At 33.4% G+C, this 13,706-nt stretch overlaps 1 protein-coding gene and 1 long non-coding RNA gene across 3 annotated transcripts; one reads left to right on the forward strand and one right to left on the reverse strand.

Annotated features, from left to right (window-relative positions):
* Positions 1–604: 604 nt before the first annotated feature.
* On the forward strand, positions 605–8,603 carry LOC110738116 (pentatricopeptide repeat-containing protein At5g40400-like). 2 transcript variants are annotated; one of them, XM_021918485.1, is made up of 4 exons: positions 605–3,111; positions 6,475–6,717; positions 7,776–7,867; positions 8,221–8,603. In XM_021918485.1, exon 1 carries the CDS (start codon positions 1,060–1,062, stop codon positions 2,935–2,937), a length of 1,878 nt encoding a protein of 625 aa, XP_021774177.1. In that variant the 5' UTR covers positions 605–1,059; the 3' UTR covers positions 2,938–3,111; positions 6,475–6,717; positions 7,776–7,867; positions 8,221–8,603. The 2 variants fall into 2 exon arrangements, with proteins under 2 accessions (XP_021774177.1, XP_021774176.1); XM_021918484.1 differs by lacking the exon at positions 8,221–8,603 and having other exon boundaries at positions 7,776–8,037.
* Positions 8,604–11,621: 3,018 nt separating this feature from the next.
* On the reverse strand, positions 11,622–12,592 carry LOC110738117. Its single transcript, XR_002514561.1, has 2 exons — positions 12,206–12,592; positions 11,622–12,081 (listed from the first exon to the last, which is right to left on the reverse strand). It is a non-coding gene; the product is annotated as an uncharacterized LOC110738117 (long non-coding RNA).
* Positions 12,593–13,706: the final 1,114 nt, after the last annotated feature.

Raw genomic sequence — 13,706 nt, forward strand, 5'->3', positions numbered from 1 at the left:
TGTGACAACTTGGAGGACTCTCCTCTCTGCTTTCCCTCTTGTTTTGTGTGTGATATTAGCTTCTTGTGCTATTTGATTTTCCAGTTGCTTTTCTCCTTTAATTCAACCCCTTCTTTTGATTTTCTTATCACCTTTTACTTCATCTGGGTCCAAAGTTAAATACTCATATGGTTAAAACATTATACTAATATTAGCCCACTAAAATGGGGCTCATCCTCCAAGTAGGAGGGAACATCCCAACATGCTGCACCAAAATATACTCTCGTAATCAAAATTATGCTGGCAAATAACAATATCACTTTTAGGGGTGTATACAAGTGGGTAAATATTACTATATTTTCATGACATGGGTTTTTTCAATATAATTCGTGTAATCTTCAAATCTTTGAAATTATTCCGTATTTTAACATAGTCAAGTGAGATATTGATAATTCGTCGACATAGGGTTCACTCGGCTCACGAACTAGCAAAAATGCTTTTCTATAAGTCTGAAAATGTTTTTTGATTACAGAAGACGCTTGAATCGCCAACAATGGATTATCTCTCATTCTCGTTTTCGGACATCAGGTAAGATGTGTTCAGATATGGTTTTTACAAGTTGCAGGGTGGATCGTATGGATTCATAACGACTTGCGGCTTCACCTCTTGTTTTGGAAGCTAACAACTTAGATCGTGTGAAGCTTGCTCGCATTGGTCCTTCTGGGTTTTTGTCACTTAATTTAGTGGTTATCTTGTATATGTTATTGTTGTTTAGTTTTTCGCTATAAGATCTTATTGCCAAAAAAAAATAATAATAAAATAAAATAAATAATAAAATTGATTAACGCATCACATACCATACAAATTTCAAAGTTTCTTTTGGCTTCGAGTTAACTTTGGTTGTTCTCGTCAAAAAAAAAAAAAAAAAACTTTGGTTGTTCTTAAATTCTCCCACTCTATCTTTCAAAAAAAAAAAAAAAAAAAAAAAAAAGAAAGAAAAATTCTCCCACTCTAAAGTCTAAACTCTTACGGCATTTAAATTCATGCAATTTGATTGTTAACTTATTAATTAAACTCCTAATGAATCGAATTCGTTCATCTTTTACAACCTCAAGAATTCTTCTTTCAAATTACTGCACTAAATCTGCACTAACTCCTTCATCTTCAACCCCATTCAATCCTCCAACTGTTCCTCCCTCAAAACCCAGCTTAAACCCCCTTTACAAATTCCTACCAGAAACTCAAAACCCTAATAATTTAGTCAATCTCATTTGCTCTGCTCTCAAACAACCCAATTTTGAAACTACCCTTCTCACAAATCAATTGCAGGACCTCATTCCTCATTTGGGTACCCAAGAAATTTCAAGGGTTTTGCTTAGATGTCAATGTGAGTCTCAATCTGCTCTTATTTTCTTTAATTGGGTAAAAAATGATCTGGGTATTAAGCCAAATTGTCATAATTATTGTATTATTGTTCATATTTTGGTTTGGTCTCGGAAATTTGTACATGGAATGAAGTTACTGTCTGAATTGATTCGATTCGAGTCTGATGATGGTGAAATAATTGACATTTTTAAGTGTTTGGTTTCATGTTCTGAGGATTGTAATTGGGACCCTGTTGTGTTTGATATGCTTATTAAGGCTTATGTGAAAGATGGTTTGATTAAGGAAGGTTATAGGGTGTTTAGGAAGATGGTTAAGTTAGGTTATGTGCCTCATGTTTTGGCTTTTAATTGCTTGTTAAGTGGACTTTCGAAGGTGGATTGTGTTGATGAATGTTGGAAACTTTACAAAGAGATGTGGAGGATTGGTATTAACCCGAATACGTGTACGTTTAATATTTTTACTCATGTGATGTGCAAGGACCGAAATGTGGACAAGGTAAATGAGTTCTTGGAAAAGATGGAGGAAGAAGGATTTGTGCCTGACCTTGTGACTTATAATACACTTATTGGTGGTTATTGCAAAGGTCGTAGGTTGGATGACGCGTTTTATCTGTATAAGATAATGTATAGGAGGGGTGTGGCTCCTGATATAGTTACCTACACTTCGTTGATGAATGGACTCTGTAAGATTGGAAAGTTGAAGGAAGCTCATGAGGTCTTCCATAGAATGGTTGATAGAGGATTGACTCCGGATATTATGTCGTATAATTCCCTTATCCATGGTTACTGCAAAGAAGGAAGGATGAAAAATTCAAGGCTCTTGCTTCATGATATGATTGGAAAGGGGATTCTACCAGATGCTTTCACCTGTCAGATTCTTGTTGAAGGATTTGTGAAAGCTGGTAGCTTGCATTCGTGTTTAAATATGGTTGTTGAGCTTAAAAGGTTTGGAGTTGCAATTTCTTGTGATATCTACAAGTACTTGGTCATCTCTTTGTGTCAGAAGAATCATCCATTTGCAGCTGTTAAACTTTTGGATAGAATGTTGGAAGACGGTCATGAGTCAGATGGGGAGATATATGATAAATTGATTAAATCGTTCTGTGATAGTGATCTCTTAGAAGAAGCATTGGTGCATAAAAATAAGATGCTGGAAAGGAAGGTCAATCCATGTTTAGCCATGTATAAAAATCTAATAAGCTGCTTGTGCAGATTGAGAAGATGCTTGGAGGCAGAAGTTCTATTGCAAGAAATGGATTTATATGATCTTAAACCTGACAATGATATCTGCAGGGCTTTGGTGTATGCATATTGTACAGAAAATAATTCTGATAAAGCTGAATCCTTGCTTCTTTCACTTGCTATGAAGTATCAGCTTTACGATACAGATAGTTATAATTCGCTTCTTAAGACTAGGAGTGAGGAAAGCAGCGCTGCTGAATTGATGGAATTACAGGATAAAATGTTGAAATTGGGCTTTGCACCCAATGGTTTAACTTGCAAGTATGTGCTTCAAGGACTGCAGAATGCTGTTATGAAGGACAAGGACAGCCTTCAAGCCTGCTGTCAGTAACAGTAGATGAAAATTATGAAGAAGTCTGTGTGTGCGCTTGGTTTAAGCATCTTAAACTTAACAAAAATCCTATTATTTCATCATGTCCTTTGAATGATGGATGCTGATGGGAAATCTGAAGGTTGATATTATTGATTAACTTATCTTGAAGATTCCGAATTCTGAGACCACAAGGTGATCTTTTTTCTCTCTCCCTCTCTTCATTAACATCCCCACCAAAAAAAACTCCAAAAGCATTGCCTACTAACAATGCTTTTCATGGATTTATATGTTCGAAATATGAATCTGAGTTGCTGAACATATGAAAATTGTTGGAATTGGATGCTTCTGTATGATAATGTGAATAATTGAATATGTGAGTATTTTCAAACTTGTTGCCCAGAAATTTGGGGAAGGCATGGTAAACTTTAAGGACATTTATGATCTTGGATTGAGCTTTATATTCGCATTTCTGTTTTGAAATGCATTGCTGTCCACTCTAATTTTTAGTTGAAACCTGAAGATGGACTTTTCTAAGTTGCTTTTCTTTGATTTCCTTTTTATTCTGAGAGGAATGGTTTGTTGACTATGCTAAATTATTATAGAAATTGAGGAAATGCTGATATATTCTGGTTAATTATATGATGTTTTAATTGTATGGATTTGCTAGCGTAAGGCTACGAAGGAAGAATCCATTGTATGATTCATATCCCCCACCCTTTCCTTGATATACACAGTGATGTAGAGGTTATTTTCCCGACATGAAATGTTTCATATTGTTCACCATGGAATTTACTGTTGTGCCAAGTTTTTTCTATCCACCCCTCTGCCATTTTTATTTGCATGTCTTGACATTTTTTACAGGTTGAGCCATGTCTCATGGTAGTTTTGCATGTCTAGTTGGTTTGGCATCATGATGCATGTTATATTGCCTGCCCATACCTCATGATATATTGCCTATCCGTATCTGTATTTGATTTTAGAGTATGCAGTCAAGTAGTCAACCATATTATAATTTATGGCATGCCAATTGTTATGAATTAGCTAAAAGGTATATTTGTCTAATTCTCTTATTTAGGTGTTATAGATTAAAGCTTGGAGAATGAAGGTTTATCCCATAAACAGGGGATCTTAATCTTACATATTTTAATCTTTAACCTTTTGAAATAGTGAAAAGCCTATTATTATGTTTAGGATGTATAATCTCATTCATGTTACGCATTCACTATCTTGGTTCTCTTTCTCCCACCTCCCCCGTAGAAGAAGTGTATTGTTCTGTTTGGGGAAAACATTTTACTTCCGTTCTTTAAGGGACATAGCTGCTGTATGCAAATCCTGTGTCTGATCGTTTTTTCGAATTAAAAAAAAAAAAAAAAACACTGATAAAGGAATGAAGAATTTAACGTTTAATAAAATACTCTTTTGTCATCCTGTGCCTAATGTGTTTATGTTTACTTATCCCTGACACTGGGTTCTATTGTTAGTGTAGGCTTGTAGAGTCTGGTGCCAAATTGCCAACACAGTTTCTTAAGCTTTCCTTGTCTGTTGGGTCTTGACTTGCCAGTTCTCTCTGGTCATAGTTTTAGAATATGATGGTTGCCAAAGGTCTATATTATTAAAGAAACTATCTTTGCTAAGCTGCAATATACATCATTATTACATACCGGATTGAAGTTATCATTTACCAATGTCAAGGATAATAGCAAAATATTGAATCATAATAACATAGATGACTATTAACAATCTAACCTGCACATATTTCATCCTTTGAATAATACACTGTATGTGCATGCTAGGGTATATCATTACCATGTTAGGTAGTAAAGATGTTGGCACTTCTAAAATTCTCAAAACAGATGGATAGTAATCTGTAGCTCACTGAAGGTATTGGTAGGATACTTGCTAAAGTAGTTGAAGCATTAGTTTTAATAGAAATAAAAGTAGGTAATGCTGTAAGGGAGTATCCTTTGTAATCTTTTTTATATATCCTGACACATGGTTTAAAGTCTTTGAACCTATTCATAATCTCAAGCTATCCATCATTTTCCTATTCTCTATGTATAGTTAGAACTTTCCTTTTACAACATCCTAGGAGTATAGAAGACTGTGGTCCGAATTCCTTATGGGGTGGGGCTCAGTTCAAACACGTCCTGCTGCAGAAACATCCTTGTTGATCGATGGTGCCTGACACTCTGACAGTTAAACTAATGCAGAGTATTGATGTATTTGAAAGCATTTTGGCAGTGCCTTTTACGTTCATTAGTAAACATATGAGTGCTTTTTTCATTAGTAAACATGTGTATTATCTAATTACTCAAAACTATATTTCAAGAAGAGTAATTACTACAAAGTATATATTTTTGGACATTCTACCACAGTTTATGTTGCTATTAATTCCAAACAAAGAGATGGTAGTTTTTGGCATATTGCTCTTTATATACTCGTTATGGGAGAAACCTAAAGATTATGTTTTAGGTGCAGACACTAATTGCTCACATTGCTTTGTACTAGATAACCAAGAAAAAAGTCTTTCAAAAATCTTTCCAGGCCGATACAACTTTTATCTAGAAATTCATCCCTTGATCTATTTATTGTTTAAAATCTTTACGTGCACCCAATATTTGTACTTAGCCAATAACCAATACCACCAGTCCACCATATCGACTTACCCAAGCAGTCAATCATAGTTTTGCTGCCAACAGCAGTTACATGATCCAATTTTGGCAGTTCATTTGTACTTGAAATGAAGAAGTGATTTTCTTGTGGAGTAAAAAATCATGTTATGAGTGTGAATTAGGTGCCTACATTTCTGACCTATGGCAAGAAACCAGGAAAGGGGTATGTGTCCAGGATTTATAAACTTCCTATTGTTTGGGCTTAAGGTTGGAGTGAAGAATTTGACTCTGTCTGGACTCAAGGGCTTTACATAGTGGACAATGGTACTTGCTGTTCGATATTTTATTTTTGTTTTTCTATTTTATAGATGGGAATGGGATGATTGATGAGTTTCTATTTAAAAGTTGGAACTTTGTTTCTTCTTTTGCTGTTTGCTGTGGCTACTTACTCAGCATGTACTCAGTAACAGAAATATTTTAGACTAATAGAGTTTCCGTTTTACTAAGATAATGTGCTGCACTGTGAATTACATTTTCTGATATATCCAGTTGTAATTACATATATGTTTGTCATTTACAGGTGCCACATAATTATATAAGTTGTGTGAACTTCAATCTAGTCAAAAATCTCTTCTGTAATTTGCATGACTGGATAGTTTTATGGCTCGGTCATTGACAAAAATGATCTACAAAGGTCACTCATATTTAATGTAGTTCTCAAACTCTAATTGCTGCAAAACTTTGCCCTCAATTAGACTCCAGAAGTCCTGAATTGTTATTCTAATTAATGTATTTTTTTATTTATTTGGCTAAATCTTAAGCAATGGTGCTTTTCTTTGTCAAAATGATCTTACATCTGATAGTTAGTGCATATGTAGTTGTTTGTCGCCTTGTAGCTTATGCTCAATTACACAGAAAACTAATGATGTTGTTGTGTTTGTAGGACTTAATTTGATGATATTTGGAGCATATTATATTTCTTCTCAAACATAAAAGGACATGGATTGCGTTATGGCTGTTTAATTATGGGAATATGCCCAGGGATCAGTTCACCACCGTAAAGGGAACATCTGTTGGTTGCGTAAGCAATCTGGGAATGTTTGATTGAAGGTGTTGCTTTCCTGAGAGTGAACTCTAACTGAGTATGATGCCTGAGGAACTCCGCCTGAAGAGGAAGAATGTTTTAGTAAGCCTTTTTCTCCGTTGATTTTAAACTTTACTATAATTAGAAGCTGTAGGTCAACTTCTCATCCATATCTGATGCATCAATGACTCAATAAATTTTTTTTTTCCCGTTATCAAGACTCATTATATGGTGTTCCATTTTCAATGCCTTGTCTAATTTGTGTACCTTTAAAAAAGACATCTTATCAATATTATATTAGGAATTAAATGGCTGGACCCACTTTGATTTTTTGCATCAGATGAATAAAAACAGTCATCAGTCATCGTGGAATAAACAAGCCATTTGGTTGCATTGAGAGTATAATATCTTAGTCCAAAAATAATATCTCAGATTACTATGTGGAGCAACACCCTTTATTTGATGCTTATATCTTCTTGAATGGAAGGACCAACTCTTGAGTTTTTCTTGCTGAAATGTTAGCAAAAGGTCCTAAATTCTTGAACGCTGAAACTAAATACTCTCCTGCTATTTTACCGCTGTCAAAAACCTTCTGTACTGTGTTGTATACTTGTATACAGTACTCTTTATTCCTTAATAATGGGTAGCATTTGGTTGAGAATTACGACTTTTAATAAAGAAATTGAGCTAAAACATCATAAATGTTCTTCATTAGATAAAAAATTACAATTCTGTTGCACCAATATAGTTCTGCATAGGATTTATTTTATAGTGATATGGAAAAGCACAAAATATGAACAATTAATTGTTGATTTTTGTTTTTTTAAAAAAAAAAAAATTTAACTGGTTGACTACTGCTGGGAAATTTTTTGGATAAAAACTTTTTTGCATCCTAACTTGTGTATTTCATGATGTTTTTTTTTCCCTGTGCTACATGTTGCTTTTAACCTTCAAAAGAGGGACTTTCGGGAAAGATAATTTCTCAGATAAATTTGAATTATTGTATAAAATAAATTCAGATACCAATCACAACTAAAATAAGTTTGAATAAGGTCAAATAGCCTTATGTTTTTGCGAGAGAAAGTAGTCTTAGTATGTTTAGCGTAGGTACTCTGTATAACTTAATTCTTCCCTTGACTTACTTGATTTTATTATTTCAGGAATGCGACTTTGTGATAAGCATGCACACTTAACTACAGTTTTGTGGTGTTGGAAATTGTTTCTAGAAGAACACCAGAGATCATAGCTGCTGGTGAGTGGACGTTTACGTATCTAATTAGATAGAATGCTTTAATTTGTTGTCTCTTCCTATTCATGCAATCATGCTATATTATATTGCATACACCAGCTGATCTGTAATAGCATTTTTCGTCGTAATAATCTTTTTTAATGAGATGATTCTGGACCTGCTAATTATGTTTTGACTATTGAGTTATCGAAATTCCTTAACTTGGGATGTGTCATGTGATTATACTGTCTAAATGCCTATTAAGACATTGTAGGTTTGTAGCTAGTCACCTTAGATTTGGTAGTATTGTCTGAGATTTATTATTCTGGAAAATTCAATACTCTGTTTAGCCTCTAAATGAGTGTTTTTATCCAAAGGTACCTGAGTGAGTTCTACATGCGAAAAGAAATATTTATTGATCTGTATCATGTGCAAGAGCTAGCACCTTGCTTCCTAAAGACGCGCACCCTCACCTTGTGCCTTGGTGCACCTCATGGCTCTTAAAACTAAGGCTGCACGTTCAGAAATCGTTATTGAGTCTTGTGAGTTTTGAAATAAGTATGTTTAATACAAGTAATAATTTGTTTAATACTCTGACTAAGTCATGTATTGGACGGTATCACAATTGCTGTGAGAGTGGAGTGACTTAATGACACACTTATCTGTTTTTGACCTTCTTAATAAACAAATTAAATTCAATTTGTTTTACTTATATGTTTAACTTGATGATATACGTATAATCCAACTTAATTTGTTTGGTAACTCTGGCTCATAATGTTTTTGTTAAAGTTTGTAATTCATCATTTTAGAGACATTCATGATTCTTGTTTAACTATAAGAAGTGTTTTTGTACTTTTGTACTGCACATTGATGAAGTGGCTGAGTATGATTTAACATTAATTGAATTGATGAATGTGTCATTTTATAATACTGGATTGAAAGATAGGTCAAGTAATAGATGCATTTATTGGCCACCGAAAGTTATAGAAGTACTTGTCAAAACTAACCATAGTAGTGTACTCCGTACTTCCTTCCTTTATACTTCTGTAGTACATGTAATCAGTTTAACTTTCATGTTTGTCAAAATGTCAACTGCACAATTCTAGCGATTAATATAATCAACATACCCAGTAAAATTTTTAGTAATAATCCAACTATAATTCAAATGACTATTAATTTTTGATTTTTTTTTTAAGGATTAATTTTTGATCTATTAGTTAAAGTTTCCTAAAAAAAAAGTTAAAAGTATACTGAGGTTATCAAATAAATTATGCAAAGGTGAATTTGTCGTATGTATTGAAAAACTAATGAGGAAGACCTCCTGGTGCAACCGAGGGGTCGTCTTGCATTCAGGGTGTGAGGTTCAAGCCTCACCCTGAAAAAATCTTTTCCCCCTACCACTTAGGCATTGCTAGCTAGGGCTCCTGTGATAGAAGCCTTGGCCGGGGCCAAGTTAACCTTACCATAGTATTAAGAAAAAAAAAAGGTGTATTGAGAAACTCATGATTTAAATTGTAAACAATGAATAAGAATACATAAATTTTAGTTGGTGAATATTAATATAAGAATTACACTTTGTTTGGATAGGAAGAAATGGAAAGAAAAGAAGAGAAGAAAAATGGAGGGGGACAAAATCTCTTGTTTGGGTAAAAGATTGGGGGAAGGAAGGGAAAGGAGAGGGAGGGATTCATTTTCCCTACCGCTTTAATAACCATAATCTCTCCAAAATTGGAGAGATTTGGAGGGAAAATGGAGCTCACCTCCCCCTCCCTTTCTTTTCCCTTCCCTTCCTCCATTTTCCCTCCCCTTCTTTTCCTTCCTTCTTTGCTATCCAAACAAAGCGTTAGTTAGGGAAGAGTAGTATTAATAGTTTAGTCCTTGTCATTTTTATGCTGGTTATTTTCATTACTAAGTTAATGAGTAATATAAGAATTAGTTAGGGAAGAGTAGGAAGGTCAAGGAATGGTAGTTTGGAGATGTAAATGTGAGGAGGTTGATCACTGATGAGAGTTAGTTAGAGTTATTGTAATAAATTTGGCTTCAGTTTTAAGTACTCCATTGTCTTAAAATGAAAAGAGACTTTGGGAAATTCAATTACCTTAAAATTTTGGCTTCAGTTTTAAGACAAATTCTTAGGCCATATTGTCAAGATAAGGAGAAGAGAAAAAGGGGGTGTTTGACTGACAGATAGGCAAAAAGAGAGGTTTAATAAGTTCAAAACTTTAATAGAAGTGTTGTTGAGAGAGGTTCAATGGCTTTATAAAGAGAGATAGGCAAAAGCTAACGAAGGTTTCGAGGGCGTTGGATAAGCTAGCTAAAAGTAGAAAGATTAAATTAAAATGAACATTAATTACACCGATCGACGTGTAATTTTGTCATGCTTTTCCAAAGTAATACCACTTTAAGCAATATTTTAAATGATTATCCAACACCGCCGGGGACATTCGTTAACAAGATTTTTTTTTTTAATAAGTAATCTAATTTGACGAAGTATTTGGTATGCGACCCTAAGCTTGTTGTCGTCCACGTGACCAAGGACTAGGGTATGGTTGTTAACTTGTTATATTGCTATTTTCTAAGACAGACAGGAATTAAATCATCTCATCAGCTTGGGAATGTAACCTTTTATGCCAGAGTTTGAACTACTGCAGTAAGTAAATAGCCGTTGTACAATCTACAGTTTGTTTGTACCTATCTACTACTCCCTATCATTAAATTGACTTGACATAACTTCCCAACTTTTCTTATATATAGTTGACTTCATTAATAACCTCCTTTTTAAAAATATTTCAACTACCTGGACGTAAGTTTCTCTGCATGGCTTTCATCACTAAATTTTCCCTTCTTCTTTAGACCACTTATTAATTTTCTCGTACTTCCCTTCTTAAATTCCTTATCTCATACCGCCCCGCCCATCTCTACTCTTGGTATGTGTTACTCCGTATTACTCAAACCTTTTATATCAAAACACGTACCTTTATTGAATATACTCGCCTTTATAACCTTTAGTAGATACTTGATTCTTCATACTTCATTTTGGATCTACAATTTGATATAACCTTCGTAAAAGGGTTTTCATTTTGGCCCTATTCTTTGGAATTATTTAGCCGCATTTTTAAATCTATTGGATAAAGGTATTTGATTGCAAGGGATGGATGAGGAAGATTTTTGTGAATGACTATACAATATAAACACTTTTGATTCATGTAGCCAACACCAATTATGGGATTAAGGCTTTGATCGATTAAATCTATTGCAATTCAGCTTAGTTCAAGTGACATAGCATTTGGTTATGTGACTACTTCACTCTAACCTTCTCATATGCATATCCAATGCATTAAGGGCCTAGGGCTAGGTTCTTAACAAAGGCCTTTTGGTGGAGTGTTTTTTTTTTTTTTTTGATAATGTGAATTGTTTGATAATCCTCATTGAAATATTTGAGGAGAAAGGTACACAAACTAGATTACTAGAAGTAACCCAAATGTTGAGGTAGATTTCATCCCGTTTATGCAAAATTCTTTAAGGAATTGATAGCTACTTTTTCTCAAGGATACCTTTCCTCGAGGGACTACCTTGTCTTTATGAGGATTGACACTATGGTTAATGATTTCGTTCTTTAATTGTGTGATTAGTGTAAAATTTTGTTCAAGAAAGGATTCAATTAACATCAAGTTGACAATTCTTACCCTCTTGATATAATTCATCGTTACCTTTTGATGTTTTTGTTCAATTTTGGGATCATATATTTAAAGAGAATATAGATATAAATATAAATATAATAATCATCTATAAAGTCAAATTTTAAAATATTTTTCCTAAGAAAATAGGGATGCGGCTGTTCAATGCCTACCATGGGGCTACATAGGTTGGCCCGTGGATGTACTAAATAGATTAATTAATAAAATAAGGGCTATTAATTATTATACATCAGTTTCCTGGAAAAAAAAATCCTCTAGTTTTTCACAAGAGGAAAAATCCATGAAACCATTGAAACCCTTAGCTTTTTACCTGAATTAACCATCTTTGTATAACAGAGGTTAAAAATTTTCACAAACTAATCTATATTCTAATTAAAGTATTTATGTTTAAGTCATAAAATTAGCTAATACGCTCCATAAATTACACTTTTATGGCTTGTGATGCTGAGTGTAAATGTAGTCCAAGTGAACTTCTGAAACCATTCTTCTCTTCAAGCACTCCTCATCTCCATTCCCACAAATCTCTAATCCCATCAACTCCTGAAAATGGTTATAAAACAATAATTATCATGCATTAGTTTTTTTTTTCCTTCTAACAAATAAGATTCAAATTTGTAAAACTTTCAAAAAAGAAAAAACAAGGTAACTTTTAGTTAAAGCTTACATCTATGGAATCTTTGTCTTCTAACTTCGGAAATGAAACTTCAGTCGGGATTGGATGATTTTGCTCATCTTTGTGCTTAAGTTCCAGTAGACGAGTGGATGTTCTCGGAAGAGAGAGGCCAAGGAGGAGAAGTAGAATAGAATAGGAGATAAATTTGTGCATCATGTAGTTGACTATTTAGTTTATGATGATAATCTTGTGTATGTGGTGTTGTAGAGAGAGAGAAAGAGAGGAAAAGGAGACAAAAAGCTAGAGTTCCTTAATTGTTTTTTGGGGAAGAAATAAAGAAGAGTTTTGAGTTCTCTTTGAGTTGAGCAAAATGAAGGAAGTTGGAAAATGAGGGTGGCAGATGAAAGGGGACATGAAGCATTTAAATACATGCTACAATCTATGTTAGTCACATGTAGCCACCCTTAGATAAAAAGAAGGTACAGAACCGCAAAACTTGGACCCCATGCATGCATTATTATCATTGGAGTGCCTAATTACCTAATAATTATGTACCTAATGGGAGCAAAATTGATAAAGACTTATTTAAGTAAGGCCTTGTTCTTTTGAGCTTTTGGGTAGAGCACAACAGAGCAAATTTCAGCAGAGAAGAGCCGAGCAGAGCAGAGCAGAGCAGATTTCATTATTATTGTTATTATTAATATTATTAATAATATTATTGTTATTATTATTATTATTATTATTATTATTATTATTTGTTTTTATTATTCAATATTAATATTTAATAATATTATTATTATTAAATATTAATTATTATTATTTAATTATTATTATTTAATTATTATTATTTAATTATTATTATTTATTTAAATATTAAGTATATTATAATAATTCAATATTAGTATTATTTTTAAGCAGGGCAGAGCAGAACAGAGCAGATTTCAGCAGAGCAGAGCAGAGCAACTCTAAAGAACAGGGCCTAAGCGGTGTCAAAAACTAAACTATATCCAACCTAAATAGAAAGTGACATGATTCAAATTTGACTTGCATGGGCATAAATATTATATAACATGTCTCAAATTTAAATTACACATGACCTCACAAACCTGACTCGTTTAATAATTTTAACTTATTAATGTCAAACCTAAATTATTTTGATGTTGCATATATAATTGGTTTTGTCATTACCTCATATAACCGTGTTTGGTCCTCAAAATGCTTGAAAATTTTTTAACTTGATTTTTTACATATGCAATATGTTGATAATATGATTTATCTTCATTAAAGATAGTCGTGTCCAACACATGAACATATACTCGCAATTGATATAAGTTCTTGTATCCAAGTAAAATGAGACCACTTTGCTCAAATTGAATATTCAAGATACTTGGTTGGACGTAAAAACTATTTTTAAAGTTTTTTCTTATAAATATAAATAAAGTGTTAGCTGACAACAAAAATGCAAATTGAAAATTTTGAAATGAAATTTCACTTACCTAAGGGAAGGTAAGAATTAATATTAATTCGTACTCGCCAAGTTGCCATGTCAAAT

Source organism: Chenopodium quinoa, unplaced genomic scaffold (genome assembly GCF_001683475.1).
Source record: "Chenopodium quinoa cultivar QQ74 unplaced genomic scaffold, ASM168347v1, whole genome shotgun sequence".
NCBI lineage: Eukaryota > Viridiplantae > Streptophyta > Magnoliopsida > Caryophyllales > Amaranthaceae > Chenopodium > Chenopodium quinoa.